Raw genomic sequence first — 18,525 nt, forward strand, 5'->3', positions numbered from 1 at the left:
CTTATTTGGCTATATGTGTATTTTCCAGTAATGAAAATTTTCTCTTTACACTGAGAATATATGAGGCACTTTGGCAGTTTTCCCACTACCAAGGAGAATGTAAGGCTCATTAAATATCCCTTCCTTCCTTCCTTCCTTCCTTCCTTCCTTCCTTCCTTCCTTCCTTCCTTCCTTCCTTCCTTCCTTCCTTCCTTCCTTCCTTCCTTCCTTCCTTCCTTCCTTCCTTCCTTCCTTCCTTCCTTCCTTCCTTCCTTCCTTCCTTCCTTCCTTCCTTCCTTCCTTCCTTCCTTCCTTCCTTCCTTCCTTCCTTCCTTCCTTCCTTCCTTCCTTCCTTCCTTCCTTCCTTCCTTCCTTCCTTCCTTCCTTCCTTCCTGACAGAGTCTTGCTCTGTCATCCTGGGTAGAGTGCCAAGTGCTATGGCGTCAGCCTTGCTTGCAGAAATCTCAAACTTCTGGGTTCCAGTGATCCTCCTGCTTCAGCTGCCCAAGCAGCTAGAACTACAGGTGCCACCACAATGACTGACTAATTTTTTCTATTTTTTGTAGAGACAGGGTCTCGCTCTTGCTCAGGCTGGTCATGAGCTCCTGATCTCAAGCAATCCACCCTCCTTGGCCTCCCAGAGTGCTAGAATTACAGGCGTGAGCCACTGCACCTGGCCAGTATTGATTCATTCTAAGGCATAAGATAGAGATTGGTAGTAAGACTTGAATGAGGCAAAAATGATCTGGGGTTTACAGTAACCCATATACTAAATAAGACTTCCCCCAAAAGTGTATTTATTGTGGGGCACATAAACAGACATACATTAAACAGAATAGTTTGTGTACTGAAGGAGTCAGGCATTTCCTAAGTATTTGAAGCAATACAAGGTAAATCTTTCTTGGGGAGGGCCAGCTTGCTGGGGATGGAATTTACTTTAGTAAAATTACCATCATCCATCCAGGGTGTGGCACTCATTTTTCCAACATTAGAAAATCTTTTCCAGATGGACTGAAATTAACCAAGCTCAGAATAGCTAGCTGCAGTAAGCCAGGATGCCAGTTTTAACTTTTAGTGAAGAACAAAACTGCCAAGCTTGTGCTTGTGCCAGTAGCACAATTCTCCATCTGTCAAAGAAGCCACATTGAAAGGCAAATTACAATTGAAAGTCTATTTGGAGAGAGAAAGATCAGAAACAAAGTGGGTATTGTGTATTAGCATCTGATTGACCCAGCTGCAAGGTCCAGACAGGTGAGGCCCTGGGAACTACTGATTTTTCTCTCCATTCCTTTCCCTCTCTTCCAAGGTGACCATCCTCCCTTCTAATCCTATATTATTTATAGACTGATGAATTGAGAGCTTTTTCTCCTTTTGGTCTATGAAATATATTCTTCAAAATGCTTCTTTTATACCATTTATCTATCTACAATGGGCTGATTTTATGCTTTAATTTTTAGATTTGTGCAAACACTAGGTTACTGTCCCCATGTAGCACCAATATTCCCCTAATTTTTTTTTGTAGGTATATAAGATCACATACACTCAGGAATTAGTATGTGATGCATTAAATGAGCTCTGATGAGATTTTAAACTTATATCTAAAGATTATTAGTCTCATGTTTCTAGTCCAGTGGGTCTCAACCTTCCTTCATTGCTAAGTAGCAAAATAATTTTATGTAATGAAAATAATTGTATGATTGGGGGTCACCACAACATGAGGAACTGTGCTAAAGGGTCGCAGCATTAGGAAGGTTGAGAACCACTGTTCTCATCTCAAACCTAGACAAACCTAGAGTTTGCCTATTCTGTGATGATCCACACAGATGAAGGGTCACTTGCATTTCACTTGTTTATTTCCAGATAACCGATCTGGATCTCCCTGACCTAAGAACGCACGGGGAGAGCCTGACTATCTGCATACCCCAGCATTCTCCCATCAACTTGATCTATGATTTCCTTCCCTGAATTCTTCACATCCCATCTCCATGTTTATGACACCCCCAAACCCACTGGGGAAAATGGACCTACTGTCTACATCTGACTTTTGCTGCTTTTATTTCATCCTTTCTTCTCATGCTCCACACTCCCCTTATGCTGGCCAAGACCTCCTGTGTGCAACACTGATTTGTGGGCCTGGCTGGGGAGGAGATTCCCCTTTTTCCTATGAGAAAAGAAATGTCATAGTGGTTTCTTGCAATCATGGCTTGGAGCTTTTACAAGTTATATGTAGAAGCATCTCCCTTTGATGTGGAAGAGAGACTAACCACACACTTAGGGTGGCACCACACTGTGGATATAAACAGACAAGTAGGACCCAGGGAAACCTCATGGAAGAGCAGAGATTTTCATCTCACTCTCAAAGCTGTAGTCTTCTGAAAAGAAACCACAATGCCAGATTGGACTTGAATGTCAGCATATACAAAAAACCCAGCATGCATGAAGTCTTACTTTGGTATTGTATATTGTATGGTCTTGTCTTAAAACTTCTTTCTTAGGCAAAAGAAGCCTAGGTTATTTTCTTTATTTTTTCTTTTTCTTTTCTTTCTTTCTTCTTTTTTTGAGGCACTTTCTCGCCTTCAGTAGAGTGCCGGGGCATCATAGCTCACAGCAACCTCAAACTCTTGGGCTCATGCCATTCTCTTGCCTCAGTCTCCTAAGTAGTTGGGACCTGTACAGGCACCTGCCACAACGCCCAGCTAGTTTTAGAGACAGGATCTCATTTTGGCTCGGGCTGATCTCGAGTCTGTGAGCTCAGGCAATCCACCTGTCTTGGCCTCCCAGAGTTCTAGGATTACAGGTGTGAGCCACTGCGCCCGGCCGTTATTTTCAATATTAAGAAATCCTTAAGAAGCAAAATTCAGCTACATGGTTTGGAAGGCCCAAGTCTGTAAGTCAGACACACTATGCAAGTAGTCTGACATAGGTCATTTCACCCCTCAACTTGACACCCAACCTGTAATACATCTGGCCATGAGACTCCATCTGGGGTTGAGCTGCAGGTTGTGGGGTCCCAGGAGACTCACAGGATGAGGTTGGTCCTGAGAAGTCCTGCACCTGTCCAATCTTCCTGCTCCTCATTTCACATGTCTTGTAGCACATACTCTTGGCCTATATTGTCAACACAGTGGCACTTGTACAGGGGCCACTTTTTTTTCTAGCAGAGCCTCTTTTTACCAGAATGCAAATCAGGTATTTCTTCTCTGTTTAACACCTTCAGTGTGTATGGCTTCCAGGTCTTGGAAGGTTCTGGAATTATTTTCCATCATACATGCCATCCCTGGTAGTTTTCTAACAGAAAGTCAATCATGAGATTTTCCTGCTTTGTTAGTTAAGCACCTTTTTACTAGGACTCAGGCCTTCTTTAACCATTTCATTTACTTTTATTATTTTTATTTATTTTTTTGAGACAGGGTGTTACTATGTAGCCCTTGGTAGAGTGCCGTGGTGTCACAGCTTACAGCTACCTCCAACTCTTGGGCTTACTTAAGTGATTCTTTTACCTCAGCCTCCCAAGTAGCTGGGGATTACTGGCACCCTCCACAACACCCGGCTATTTTTTTTTTTTTTTTTTTGGTTGTAGTTGTCATTGTTATTTGGCAGGCCTGGGCTGGATTCGAACCTGTCAGCTTTAGTGTATGTGGCTGGCACCCTAGCCGCTGAGCTACCAGTGCCGAACCTTATTTACTTTTATTTTATAGTTATAATTAGTTGTATCTGGTCTCTACATTTTCTTTTCTTAAAAATTAATATTATAGATCATAACTGTATGTGTTTATAGAGTACAATGTGATACTTTAATATAAGTATGCAATGTGGGATGATAAAATCAAACTGATTAACATATCCATTCTTATGCTTCCCCCACTCCTTCCAGTGTGCGTCCCTAAAGCTGAATTTGATGGTATCCTTTCTCTATTCTCAAAAAATAAGCTTCCTTTTGAATCTTAAAGTCAACTGATTATATAAAAAAAAGGGTAACCTTCTTCTTGCTGGAGTTCTTAGTGGAGTCAAAGTACGATAGGGAGGAGGGCTGATTTAGTAAATCTTTCTGTGACATTATCTACCCATCTGTTTTGGGTTCCCAAGAGGCAAGGGAAAATGGTTGCACTGAAGTTTCACTTACCTTGGCTTCTGTGGGTGATAACAGGACTCTTGAGTTCCAACATTTATGATGCCTGGTGCACTATATACAGTTAATATTTGTTGAATGAATGAATCTTAATATTTTTGTTCTTCCTAAGTCAAAATTATCACATTGCTTATATTCTGCAAAGTTCCTGAAAGTACATAAAAAATAAAGGGACTAATTCATGTGGTAGATAAATTCTCAGTAGAGTCCTTCTGAAGGAAATATGGTTATCGCGATGATTCAATTTTTAGGCTATATTAGATTGTAACAACATATATATTTTTTGTGTACTCAATACTAATTTGAAACCGATGTATTAGATTGTAACAACATACATGTTTTTAAGGTACTCAATAATGATTTGAAACCAATATATAAACGACTACACACCCACACGAAAGAAAAAACACAAGTTTAGTCTAGAGAGGGGGAGGGAGAGGAAGGGAGTGATTGGTGGGATCTCACCTAATGTGCACAATATGAGGGTGTTCAGCACGTCCCCAGGTGAAGGGGTGGACTACAGCTTGAACTTTCCCTTAGAAATGAAAACAATGTAACTAAACATTTGTACCCTCATATTAATCTGAAATAAGAAAATTGGCATTTTATAGTGAAAATCAAAATTGTATGTCATAGGGCTTATTTTTTAGAACAATAAAAATGTGTAGGTAAAATTATTTATTTTGGATTTTATGTTTAGGATATACAGAATTTCTCAGTTTTAGAGTCAGCTCTGACATATTGCAATTTCATTTTTAAAACTACTAATTATAATTTTGAAATGAAAGCAAATATTGATTTTCTCATATCTTAAAAATACATGCGTATATAATATATATGTATGTACTTATTACCCTGACTTAAGGCTTTGAAACATTAAAAAAAGGTTTTTGTGAGTAATTAGCAGTCTACAGAAATTAATGAGATAGCAGTGGTAAGCGAATTATGTTTTTATGAGCAGAGGTGATAAATAGAAGTTAGGACGAAATGAATGTGATTATGTTATTGTTCTATTTCCTTCTTTTTCATTTGCTCAGCAAGGTCAGTGGAGGCAAGGGGAGGCGGACTACATTATGCCGGGACTGGGTTGAGAAGAAAGAGCCAAGATAAATTTTATCCCCAAATAAACGTTATCCCAAACAAAAGAAGAAAGCATAGGAGTCTTTGATAAATCAGAGGTAACTAAAATAAGGTTTAACATGAAATGGTAAAGTCTGGGGTGGCTGAAAAAAATGACGTGGCAAAGCAAGATACAGTTTGCTCTGGTAATTTTATCTCGTGGGCGTCTGTAGGTGTTCCTGAATGAAGAGGGTCTGGCCGCCTGTCACTGTCAGCCAATATGCAGAGACAGGGGTAGGTCCAGCAAACCTTGTCAGAAGGCCAGCGATTCTGGAGAACAGTGAGAATAGCCTCTTCCAAGACTGTTTTGTTTTTCCATTTCCCAAATCACAGTTTTATACATAAAGTTTACTTTAAATAATAATTAACACAACTCAGTGGCAATCGATTACATTTTCTATTCCAAAGTTAATTTCCTAAAACAATCCTCTTAAAGCAAAGACCACATTAATGCTTATCTTAAATAATAATCAGCATAACTCAGTGACCTATTACAACATTTCCAATTCAACAATTTCCTAAATCCATCTTCCTAAACTGTTCAAGATGGGCATCTTTAGGGTGGGACCCAAATTTACAAAGCAATGAAAATGGGAGACAAGAGGTGAAGGTGGCTTAGGACCTAAACCCGCAGACCAGCTGCCTCCCGTTGGCCCTTGCCCGACTTACTCCATCTCATCCTCACTACATGCGCTGTCACTGAGATAAGCTTTGCAGTGGTCACCAGCTCTGCAGTGAGATTTCCCTGTTCCCTACTCACACCAGCACGTTTTGCAAAACATCCAAGTACCTTATCATTTCTTCCTCCTGAAAGGAGTTAAATTCTCTTCCGGTTTATCTCTCTTCCTTGGCAAGCAGTCAGTATTACCACTTTTCTGTTGATTTCCTGAAAGCGTCTCCATGTGATGTGAAGTGACTGTGTTATGGACAGCATGTTCAGGTACATTGTCATTGCCTTGCCCATTTGTACAATAATGTCTCTGGAATAGGCCCTGCCATTCCTGAGGCCTTCTGGGAGAAATTCTTGCAAAAAATATGCAGGAGGCTTCTCCAGTCTGTCAGCGTCCTGCCCACTCCCTCCAGGAGGTGATTTCCCACATGTCTCTCCTTTTCATGCCGCACATCATCCCTTGTTTGTGCCTCAATGGGCACACGTCTCATCTCCCTGGGCTACAGGGTCCTGATGAGATCCTTTGCTTCTCCATACCAGGAAGTGTGGTGCTTTTCACTCTATAGTCGTAATGCATTTTAGTGAGTGGAGCACCATCCTTAAGATGTGGCTCTGGTACGATTACACACGAATGATAAGACACAAGTATAGTCCAGCGAGGGGGAGGGGAGTGGGGGACTGGGGAGATCTCACCTAACGTGCATAGTGTGAGGGTGTTCAGCACGTCCCCGGGTAAAGGGCTCAACTACAAGTTATCTTTATCTTGGAAGGGAGAACAGTAGAACCTAACAATCTGTACCCTCATATTTGAAAAAGAAAAAAACCTAAAAAGAAACAAACAAAAAATAAATGTGTCTAAGGTGTGATAACTGGAAGAGAACCCTGCTTTCTCTCCGTCTTGGAATGACTGACTTTGGGCTACATACCCCTCTGACTCTGTCACCGTTGCCTTATCACAGAATGAGAACAATAACATTGCATATCTCCTAGAACTAGAGGACACATTAAAATAAAATAAAGCATAAAACAATTGAGATAGCATCTGGAATAGAGTATGCCAGGAGATATGCAATGTTATTGTTCTCATTGTGTGATAAGGCAAATTTAATCATATTAGGAGCAAAAAAATATATGCACACCAAATGTTTTGATGTTTTAAGAAAAACTGGCCAGTGATAAGCTGCAGTAACACTAATTTTCATAAAAATAACATTTATAGTCATGCTTATGGGAATATGGAGGGTTATACATTCACCAAAACCACTAGGAATGCTAGATAAAATCTAAAACACATGTTTTTTTCATGAGTCAGCTAATGAGAAAGGAAATAAATTCCTGAAAGTCCAGAAACCAGAAACCTAAGAGAATGGTGGACTGAGGCTGGGATTTTCCCAGGAGGGATTGATTGTCTAAACACTGGTGGACTAAGGCCTGGGTTTTAATGGGCAGGTGTTATAAGGGTAGGAGTGTGTGAGGCTGCGTAGAAGACAACCCCCATGCCACTAGAACAGAAGCTCCCAAAGGGTGACCTCTCAGGGGACAATGTAGAAAAAACCTGCCTCAGAAAATGAGATGGTAATGTGAACGGCTCTCTCCATCTTAGTTAGAGAGGCAGAGGAGAAGTAAAAAGGCTCTGTCGATAACTTGTAATCCTTAAGCTCAAACTTAAACTTATTTAGTTATGGAGCCTAAATCTTATCCATATTGTGGTCCTGAAAATCCTGAGTCAGATTTTTGTTTAAAGGGATTCTGGGTTAGTATTGCCCCCAAGGTTTCAGACAGAAGTATTAATAATGTAAATGGTTTCTGGATGAACACATTTTAAATCATTTAAATTTAAATTAAGTGCTTCCTGCAGATAAAGTTCAAAGGAACATGAAATCATAATCGAAATTCACTAAACACACGAGTAAATAGGGCACGTCAAACAAGCAATAGCATCAAACTATAGAATCAGACTTGCAAAACCATTTACATTTAAAGATGTTCAATAAGTTTAAAGAAAGGATGCTATTGAAAAGCACGATGAAAGGAGAGACTTTCAGAACTGACGCTTTGGGGAAAGAACAAAATGGAACTTGTAGAAAAGAAAACAAAATATTATGACTGAAATTTGAAACTCAGTGGATATGTCAAATAACCAATTATTACGAGTTTTTATAGAACTAATTTACTGGAAGAGAGACCTATAAAAATAAGACAGAACACAGTAGGGAAATATAAATAATGAATATTTCACTGATGGGAAGGATAGAGTAAGAAGATCCGGCAAACGTTTAATTGGGGTTTCAGAGACATGTGTGGAAATGTAAAAAGTTTTCAGAATTCTGAAATATAGAGACATTTTTTCAGAATAGGAATATGGTGTTTAGTGCATAGTATAGCAGGCCTAAGATTATGATATTGAATGAGTGGCAATTAGAGGAAGCTGTGCACGTCTTTATAATTACAGTGAGAAGATGAGTATGTTTTGTAGCTGCGAAGGGACACAAAGAAAGAGACTTTAAGGGGGGGTGGGAGGAAAGTCTGGCCTGCAGAACCAGGACATCTGGAAGGCCCATTGGATCATTCGTCACTCAACAGTTCTCCCCCACAAAAGAGAAGAGAATGTAGGCTTGAGGTAACCTAGGTAATCAATGACCAGTAGAGGAGGGCAGTAATCAATGGATAATAGAGAAGACCAAAACATTTAATATATAATAAAAAGCTTAAAAAAGGGCAGTGATGTCTGGAGGTACAGAAAAGCCAATGAAAGAGTTGCAACCAATTTCAGATGGAGAGAAAGATGGTGTTTCTACCTCAGCACTGCCTTTGGGTCTCCGTCTCTTTCACCTCTTCTCCTTCATGAGAGGGTCCTCCTTCCAGCACTTTGGGAGTTCTCTAAACTTTGTATTTTTTTTTTTCTTTTTTTTTCAGTTTTTGACTGGGGCTGGGTTTGAACCCGCCACCTCCGGTATATGGGGCTGGCACCTACTCCTTTGAGCTGCCCCATGAACTTTCTATTTTTTCTTAAATAAAAGTTTTCTTTCTTACACTAAAGCTTGTGCAGGTCACTTTTGCTCTCTATTTACGCAGCCTCTGCTGCTCCAGTTTTATTTTCTATTTCTATTCTTTTTTGCCTTCAATTACCACTGCACCTCAGTTAAACTTTCTAGTTCAGGCAAGCAATTGAAGTAGGTCAACTGGGTTTGGGGAACTGAGACCCCCAACCCCCAAGAGCTGCTCAATAAATCTTTTAGTTTTAATGACCGTTGGGGGTGATGATGGTGAAAAAGATGATGAATACAATTTTCTGTGCTCTTCCCACCAGATTCTCCATTCAGTCTCACTGTGGACAGAACCATCTCGCAGTCTGGGATATAAATACACTTGTCTGCTACCATGATGGCAAACACCTTGACTTTCTTTTCCATTTAAGCACTCAATTTCTTCAGAATTCTCAAACTAGCACACTAGAAAGCAATGACGTATTTGATTTGGGGAAAAAGACCCTTTGACTTTACTTTTCTGAGTTTCACATTATGCTTTTATGAAATTTTCTCTTTTAATTCATTTTTGGAATTATGACTCTAAGAAATGATTGGGGAAAAGGAAGAAATTTTGGATGGCTGATGTTGACAAACATTCATAGTACATAAACATAATTTATTCTTTTAATGTCTCAGACTTTCTCAGGGAAAATGTTTAAGATTTCTATTTCTACCCTTAGACACAACTCCAAGGCTATATTTGACAGCTGTTTTTTTGCCTTTCAAGTCTTCCCATAATATTTTTTTCTCATGAGTAAAAATGATAATGATTGTTTTTATCTGAATAAAAGTGTGTTTGGGTTGGGGGGGTATTCTAATGGCTATAGAGAGAATGATAGCTCTAATGTCTTGACAAGAGCATATGGTGCCTGATACAGAAACATTCTTCTGGTTAGTTACTATTTGGGCTTAGTGCTTTGCTTTTTCTTAACTGGCTCCAATGGGAAATAGAGAAAAGAATTTCCAAAATTCTTCCTCAATTTCCTAATCTCCATGTAATTGCCTCAGCAACCTAACCCTTACTTGAGTTCAAGTCACTCTCCTGCTAGGAGAAGTCCTGAACCTGGACACTGTGGACAGACTTGAGGGGTGACTGAGAATCCAGTGAAACTGTATAGCAAGGCAGTAGCAGGTGGCTGCAGTTTGCTGGGTGGAGGGTCTTTCGTTTCCAAAAGATTTTTAAAATTATCACCGATCCAAGGAAGATCAAGAATCACTATTGTAGAAAATTTACGTTATAGATATTTCTGATTTGAAAAAAAATAAACTTGTAAGGAGGTGAACATAATGGCTCTTTCAACTTCATCTTACCTAGCTTCTCAGGAGCTTTCCTAGAGTCATTAAGTTGATGAATTCACAGCTATTTCCAAGCACTTTCTTGGTCTGTGACTCTTTCCATTACCCTGCCACATTATTCTTTTATCTTTTCAGGCCTATGAAAACATAAAAGCAGTTATGGAATTGTCAATACTCACTTGTTAGAGAGCAACTAATGTTAGCTCCCAAGGAGATTTTAAAGAGCACCTACTCCAGTATCCTCATTTTATAGGAGCCTAGGATGGGTCAGGGTCTTCTTGAAGGACTGGTGAACAGTGGAATCGTGCCTGAGCAGAATTGCTTTATTTCACCCCACACCTGACCCTTGAACGATGAGGGGTTTAGATGCATCAACCTCTTGCCCTGTTGAAATTCTCAGTGCAATTTTTGATTCTCCCCTAGCACTTTGGGAGGACTCATCTACTAATAGCTTTCACTTGACCGGAAGCCTTCCTAACAATGTATATTAACACCGATTTTGTATGTTACATGTATCCCATACCATATCTTTACAGTAAGTTATGCTAGAGAGAAAATGTTAGTAAGAAAATCATAAGGAAAAGAAATATATTTACTGTTCATTAATTGTATCATCATAAATGTCTTCATCCTCATTATCTTCACATTAAGTAGGCTAAGGAGGGCGAGAGGGAGAAAGAGGAGGGTTGATCTTCCTGTCTCAGCGGAGACAGAGGTGAAGAAGGAGGAGGTGGCGGAGGAGGCAGGAGAGGAAGGCATACTATTTGTAACTTTATGGAAATATGACATAATTTCTGTTCGACTATTTTTGCTTTTTTATTTCTCGAAAAATGCTTCCATATGGTACCAAACTTTCTTTTACTATTTGCTTTACTTTTGTCATCTATGTTATAGCGAAGTCCATGTCATAAAAGAAATAAAGGATTCTTGGGCTACATGTTCCTTTTAAAAAAAAGAAAAGGATTCCAACATTGGTGAAGAAACATTATAATCCTGGGGTGGGGTTTGGTGGCTCATGACTGTAATCCTAGCGCTTTGGGAGGACGAGGTGGGAGCATTGCTTAAGGCCAGCAGTAGAGAAAAATTGCAATCTCAAGATCATCATAAGACCATGGGGAAGTGGGGAATGAATCCAGTAGGGACTTGCCAAAGTGGGGCATGAAATCAACAGGGACAAAAGCTCCATGACAACCAGGATATTAGAGATGAAGCACCTGGAGTGTTTTCTCCCTCTAATTGGTTTTCTTCTTTTGTCTCTGCTCTCAACAGCGCATTTAAGAGGATCTACTGTTGTGGACGTCTCCCATGCTGTGAGTGGACAGCCTTTTTGTGATTCAAAGCACCCACTTTAGAGCACAATAAGGCCCACCTGAAAAATTCCCTTCCAAAGAAATAAGCAATTTCACCCTTTGGCAAGAATTAATTTTGTCTTCTTGGGGAATCTGAAGAAGGTCACAGAGCAAGATTTAGAGAAAATGGTGGATTCTATATTAACTCATTATCTGTGTGATTCTGTGCCTTCTATGTGATTCTTGCCGTATGTGGACCAAGCTTTTGGGCCCCGGTTTCTCCTATTCTTCTCTCTTCCTCACTTCCATTCCCTCCACTTACAGCTTTTTCTTGGGTTCTTTTTCTTCTTCCTCAAATATCCTGACCTTGATGAAAAGAATAATCTCAATATAAAGTTTCCAATATTACTCTGGGATGAGAGATAGGTGTAGAATTCTAGCTCTGCATTCTCCCTGTAGAATGGGGAGAATAGGATCATGTAGAGTCAAATAGGACAGATTCTAAAAGTTGATAAGAAAGTCAAATTAAAAATAATAGTTTACTGAGTTTCAGGAGAGTATCCTAAGATCAAAACATGCTTTTCTATATTTTTCAATTTTCTCCACCCCAGGGACCCTTTTAATTTAATTTTTGCTCCTGATAATTCTGTTTTTAAAACAATAATAATTATAGGTCTTGATATTGTTGACCATAGTTGACTACCTCCCTACTTTGACCACCTCCTTCAGGTACCTAATTTCCATAGACCAGACATGCACCACACATAGGTGTCAGTACAGTAGGCCTAGTTCCCTATGTTGACCACCTCTTTATGTTGACCAGTTTGTTACTGTCCCTTGGGCAGTCAACTTACAGAGCATCTACTATAATTTGATTTTTATTTAAATACACAGCTTTGTTTGCTGGGCACAGTGGCCTGTACCTGCAGTCCCAGCCACTTGGGAGGGTGAGGCAGGAGGGTTGCTTGAGTCTAGGGAGTTTGAGGTTATAGTGAGTCATGAGCCCACCACTGCCCACCAGCCTTGGTGACAGAAAGATCCTATCTCTTTAAAAAATTAAATAAACAGCTTTGATTCATACTTTTCGTGGAGTGGGAGATAAACTCTTTCATTGTGATATTAGATAGTACTCATGTATTAATTCCATTAGATTGTTTGAAATACTAACATTTCAAATAGCTCTCTACTGTCATCTTTAGAGAAAAAGGCGGTCTGGAGGCACTAGCTTACCAAACACAGATGTCAGAAATACCCACTTCTGACACAGGTAGTGTTCTAAATGTTTCTTTTGTTTTATTCTGAATTAATATGAGGGTGCATAACAATCTTCTTTTACTGACCTCTTTCTTCCTTCAACAATCTTCCTGGCTTTACCTGATTTTGTACTCTGCACTGCTCTATAAACTGACCATGTCCTTATTAGATGAGAATTGGAAAGGGTTTTGTCTACATACAACCATCTAGTAAAATCCCCAGCCATTGTTTGCATCAGTCACTCTTTCTTCTCCAAATTGTCTTGGGGGTTAGTGAACACATGCAAAAAACGAATTAAACGTGAGTGTATCCAGAAAAATTTCCCTGTTTTTCTAACTTACCAAACGTTAACAAGATAAATTTTATCATGAATTTCAGGATAAATTTTATCATGAATAAGAGAAGCAATCCACAACTCCTCACTTTTTTCTGAGAAGAGTAGGTTACATAGCATGCATTCCATTATGGCTGCCAGTGTCACCAGAATGTAATTGAAAAGTAAAGAATTTTAGGGCAACTGATTGATTGACAAATTGACTTATTTTCATTGAATTGACCAGTAATTTTGGTGCTTGGGAGATGTTGTCTCTGGGAGTGTATGTGTTCTAAGCAGTTTCCGTAAATCTAAGTTATCTTGGATAAAATACATGAGAAATTTTACTGGCAGGACTCTCTTCTAAGAGTAAACAGAAAGAGCTCCAAGTTCATAAATCTATAATGGAAATAAAATAAACATAATATATTCTTAGTTTGATATCCAAAGCTGAGTGAAAGAACCATTTATTCATGTGCTTGACATGTATTTACTGAGTTATTCAAATATTAGCACACGAGATGCTTAGAATTGAGTAAGAAAATGTTTCCACTAGTCCACATCCTGTACACAGTGGTGTCAGCTTGAGGGATTTTGGCGGTGCTGGAATATAAAAGGCAGCATCAGAAAGGAGTGGGAGATAACACAATCACAAGATAGAAATAAATATGATCATTTATTGATGATGCTCTTGAGTTGAGCTTTGAGACCATCTAATTTAAGAGATAGTTTTATCAAGAGCTATTTGATATTTTTGTATTAATTCTTTTTGCCCTTCTTTGTAGCAAAAAATGATGATTGGAATGATAATTACTAACACTTATTGAGCCCTTACTGTTTAAAACTCTATGTCATTTAATCCTTTCAACAAGCCTATGAGGGGTTAGCTATTATTAGCTTCCTTATAGATGAGGCAACTAAGGCACGGAGAGGCTAATAACTAGCTAAGCATCACACAGCCAGCAGGTAAAATTCAGAAAATTATGTTTTATTTCTCTCTCATTCTCTCTCTTCCTCTCCCCCCACTAAATGTTATAGATTTGTATATCTTAGTAATTTTTCTTATTATAAATAAAGATGTTGTAGAAAAGTGAGAAAATACAGAGAAGTATAAAGAAGACATGGGAACAATAACATCTATTACTTTTAATGCTTGGCATTATAAATGGTGTGTGTGTGTAAGAGAGAACATGGCAAAGAGAGATGATATAAAGCAAAACAATTTTTCCCGGAATTTAAAAACCATTTTGGGTACACATCGGTGGTATATGTGAGTACCTCTTTTTCTTTGATTTATCAGCTATCTTTCATATTAAAGGAATTATATATTGTCTTTCTTCAATTTCGTGACTATTTTCCTCAGTTCATCAACTGTATTACAAATGTGTTTTATATAAGTGGGCTTTTCTGCCATAACCAAATTGTAAAGTATTCTATCCTATTTTTTCTCTTGCAGCTTCTATTTAAGTTGTATGTTTCAGAAATATCTTTTCATCCCAAGATTGTATAAATGTTTATCCAATTATTCCTCTTTTATACTTTTCATCCTTTTTACCTTATGAATGTCTATTTATTCTTTTGACATGTCTATTATTGCAAAAATAATGAATTATCAATATTTATAATACTTTTTAACATCTGAAAGTTCGAGTATTTTTATTTATTTATTTAAAAAATATTAACAGGATACACATGTTTTTGTTGCATGGATACCTTGAATAATGCTTAAGTCACGGCTTTTTGGTGTGCCTGTTATTAGAATGGTGTTCACTGTATCTGTAGGTAGGTTTCTATCCCTCATCCTCTGACCACCCTTCCCTCTTCTAGTTTTCAAATGCACTTTTTATCTCTTTGTGCTCATGTGTACCCATAATTTAGCTTCCAAATATTAGTGGGAACATACAATTTTTGTTTTTTCATTTCTGAGATACTTCACTTAAGATAATGGTCTCCAGTGCCATTCAAGTTGCTGCAAAAGACATTATTTCATTCTTTTTTATGGCTTAGAGTACTCCGTGGTATATAGATGCCACATTTTCTTTCTCTACTCATCAGTTGATGAGGTTTATTCCACCTCATTGCAATTGTGAATTTTGCTGCAATAAACGTTTATGTGCATGTGCCTTTTTGATAAAATGACTTCTTTTCCTTTGGGTAGATACTCAGTATTGGGATTGCTGGATTGAATGATAGGTCTACATTTATTTCTTTGAGAAATCTCCATACTGTTTTCCAGAAAGGTTGTACTATTTGCAGTCTCATCAACAGTGTATAAGCATTTCATTCTTGCTCTATCCACATCAGTCTTTCTTGCCTTTTGACTTTTAATTATGGCCATTCTGACAAGTGTAAGCTGGTATCTCATTGTAGTTTTAATTTGCATTTCCCTGATGATTAATAATGTTGAACATTTTTTCCACATTGTTAGTCCATTTATCTATTTTCTTTAGAAAAAGTTCTATTCATGTCTTTTGCCTGCTTTTTGATGGTGTTACTTATCTTTTTCTTGCTGTTATTATTATTATTATTTCTCTTAATTTTTTTTATTAAATCATAACTGTGTACATTAATGCATTTATGGGGTACAATGTGCTGATTTTATATACAATTTGGAATTCTTACATCAGACCGATTACCATAGCCTTCACCTCACTTAATTATTGTGTTAAGACATTTACACTCTACTTTTAATAGATTTGACATGTACCCTTGCAATAGGCACCATAGGTGAGGTCCCACCGATTACCCTCCCTCCAGCCGGTCTCCCCCCACCCCCTGCTCTTCCTTCCCTCATCCTGGGCTATAGTTGTATTTCATCTTTCATATGTAAGTGTGGGTGATTATATATTGGTTACTTTTGAGTTCTTTGTAGATTCTGTAAACTAGTCTTTTGTTAGATGTATAGTTTGCAAACATTTTCTCCCTGTGTAGGCTGTCTATTCACTCTGCTGATTATTTCCTCTGGTATGTAGACGCTTTTAAGTCCCATTGATTTATTTTTGTAGTTACTGAATTTGACTGGGGTCTTGTTATAAAGTCGTTGCCTAGGCTGATGTCTAGAAAAGTTTGTCCTGTGTTTTCTTTCAGAATTTTTATGGTTTCACTCCTTACATTTATGTCTTTTATTCATCTTGAATTGATTTTCATATATGATGAGTGATAGGTCTCCTGTTTTATTGTTCTGCGTGTGGGTATCCAATTTTCTAGCACCGTTTATTAAATCAAGCTTCCTTTCCCCAGTGTATGTTGCTGTATATTGACCAAAAATCAGTTGGTCTTAGCTATATGACTTTATTTCTGGGTTCATGTCTCTGTTTTTATACAAGTACCATGCTATTTTTGCTTATTCTAGCTTTGTAGTATAATTTTAAATAAGGTAATGTGACTCCTTAAGTCCTTTCTAATTATTCATTTGTTTCAAATCTTTTTGGCTGTTAATCCTCTGTCTACTCTTTCATCTTAAAGAAGTACAGTTTTGGTATGGATCAGAGCAGTTCGTTGTTATGTATATCTCCTGTGAATCTGTGAGCTCTAACTTGCTGATTGTATCTGCCAAAAGAAAAATAATACCTTTGTAGTATTGAGAATTACAATATTTTTTGTTTGACATTTAATCTAGATGAAGACAACTCATAGTTTGATACTGGTTTTCCCTTGGCCCATTGTACCGAAAGTCAAGCAAACTAAATTTAATTCATGATCTCTACCTTATATACCATAATTTCTGCACTTTTGGCAATTTTATAAAAGTTTTCAGCCAATTTTATAAATATATTTTTTAATTCTCGTGAGTCACCATAAATTAATTGAGGAGCTAAGGCCCTGTGCAGGTACCTGTTGGCAAGTTAAGAAGAAAAGCTGAGGTCTTTCCACTAGGAGGACAGGGAAGCATTTTTCCTCTAATGCTCATTAGAGAAAAAGATAGGCACATATGAAGATGTTAATGCTATTATTTCACTTGAGTCATCAAGGCATTATCTTGTCTCCTTTCTGTTTTTAGGAGCTCCGAGGCAATGACTGGGGCAGGAAATATTACAGAGATCACTCATTTCATCCTGCTGGGATTCTCAGATTTCCCCAGAATCATAGAAGTTCTCTTTGCCACATTTCTGGTGATCTACATTATGACTCTAACATGGAACCTGAGCCTCCTTGTTTTAATAAGGATGGATTCCCACCTCCATACACCCATGTATTTCTTCCTCAGTAACTTGTCCTTCATAGATATCTGCTATGTCAGTTCCACAGTCCCCAAGATGCTCTTCAACTTCTTCCAGGAGCAGCAGACTATCACCTTTGTGGGTTGCATTGTGCAGTATTTTGTCTTTTCAACGATGGGACTGAGCGAGTCTGGTCTCATGACGGTCATGGCTTATGACCGCTATGCTGCCATCTGCAACCCCCTGCTCTATTCATCAATCATGTCACCTGGGCTCTGTGTTCGGATGGTGCTGGGAGCCTACATGGCTGGACTCACTGCTTCTTTATCCCTACTGTGTGCTTTATTTCATCTCCACTTCTGTGGGCCTAATGTCATCAATCACTTCCTCTGTGACATGCCCCAACTGTTAATCCTGTCCTGCACCGACACTTATTTTATACAGGTTTTGATTGCTATATTGACAGTGATCTTTGGGATAGTAAATGTCCTGGTTATCCTGATATCCTATGGCTATATTATTATCTCCATCATGAAGATCACTTCGGCTAAGGGACAGTCCAAGGCCTTCAACACCTGCGCTTCCCACCTGACAGCTGTGTCCCTCTTCTATACTTCAAGTATCTTTGTATATTTGAGTTCCAGCTCTGGTGCTTCCTCCAGCTTTGACAGATTTGCATCTGTCTTCTACACCGTGGTGATTCCCATGCTGAATCCCTTGATTTATAGTCTGAGGAACAAGGAAATCAAAGATGCTCTGAAGAGGTTGCAGAAGAAAAGGTCCTGCTAAGGTCACAGATTCTGAGATTTCTGATAGATCTGGCCAATCAGAATCACCTTCACCCACATTGATAAGTACAGGACTGAATTTAATAAAATTCATGCACCATGTCCAAGGGATGATTGATGTGGTGAAGACAGTATGCCCCTATGAACCAATAGCTGGCTCAATGATATAGAAACACAGTAAATTTAAGTTGTGAGGGCTCATTATTTCTGTCATACATCCGGGGTGGCCACATCATTTATTAACATATTCACAAGTATTTGTGAAACAGCACAGTTTAGAAACTTTTGCTTGTTTTTGGCTTCTATGATTAAAGATGGAGAAATGTGAGGATTCTGCCCCTATGAAAGAGAAGCATGGAAAAGACCTTCAGGAGTCCAGAAACATCATCTCCCTAATATTCTGATGCAGTGTAATGAATACACAGTGGTGACTATTGATTATCTGTGTGGTTCTGAACAGACAGAGGGGATATCCCACTGGAAAAAAAAAAAAAAAAGT

The 18,525-nt window shown here is 38.5% G+C and overlaps 1 protein-coding gene across 1 annotated transcript; it reads left to right on the forward strand.

Annotated features, from left to right (window-relative positions):
• The first annotated feature begins 17,051 nt into the window (after window positions 1-17,051).
• Window positions 17,052-18,075, forward strand: LOC128565971 (olfactory receptor 5AN1-like). The gene has a single exon (XM_053562841.1). It carries the CDS (start codon window positions 17,092-17,094, stop codon window positions 18,025-18,027), a length of 936 nt encoding a protein of 311 aa, XP_053418816.1. The 5' UTR covers window positions 17,052-17,091; the 3' UTR covers window positions 18,028-18,075.
• The last annotated feature ends 450 nt before the right edge of the window (window positions 18,076-18,525 follow it).

Source organism: Nycticebus coucang, chromosome 14, assembly GCF_027406575.1.
Source record: "Nycticebus coucang isolate mNycCou1 chromosome 14, mNycCou1.pri, whole genome shotgun sequence".
Classification (NCBI taxonomy): domain Eukaryota; kingdom Metazoa; phylum Chordata; class Mammalia; order Primates; family Lorisidae; genus Nycticebus; species Nycticebus coucang.

What these genes read in the sequence shown, in the direction of transcription:
- LOC128565971 (XM_053562841.1), top strand. Translation starts at nt 17,092, where the DNA reads ATGACTGGGGCAGGAAATATTACAGAGATCACTCATTTCATCCTGCTG.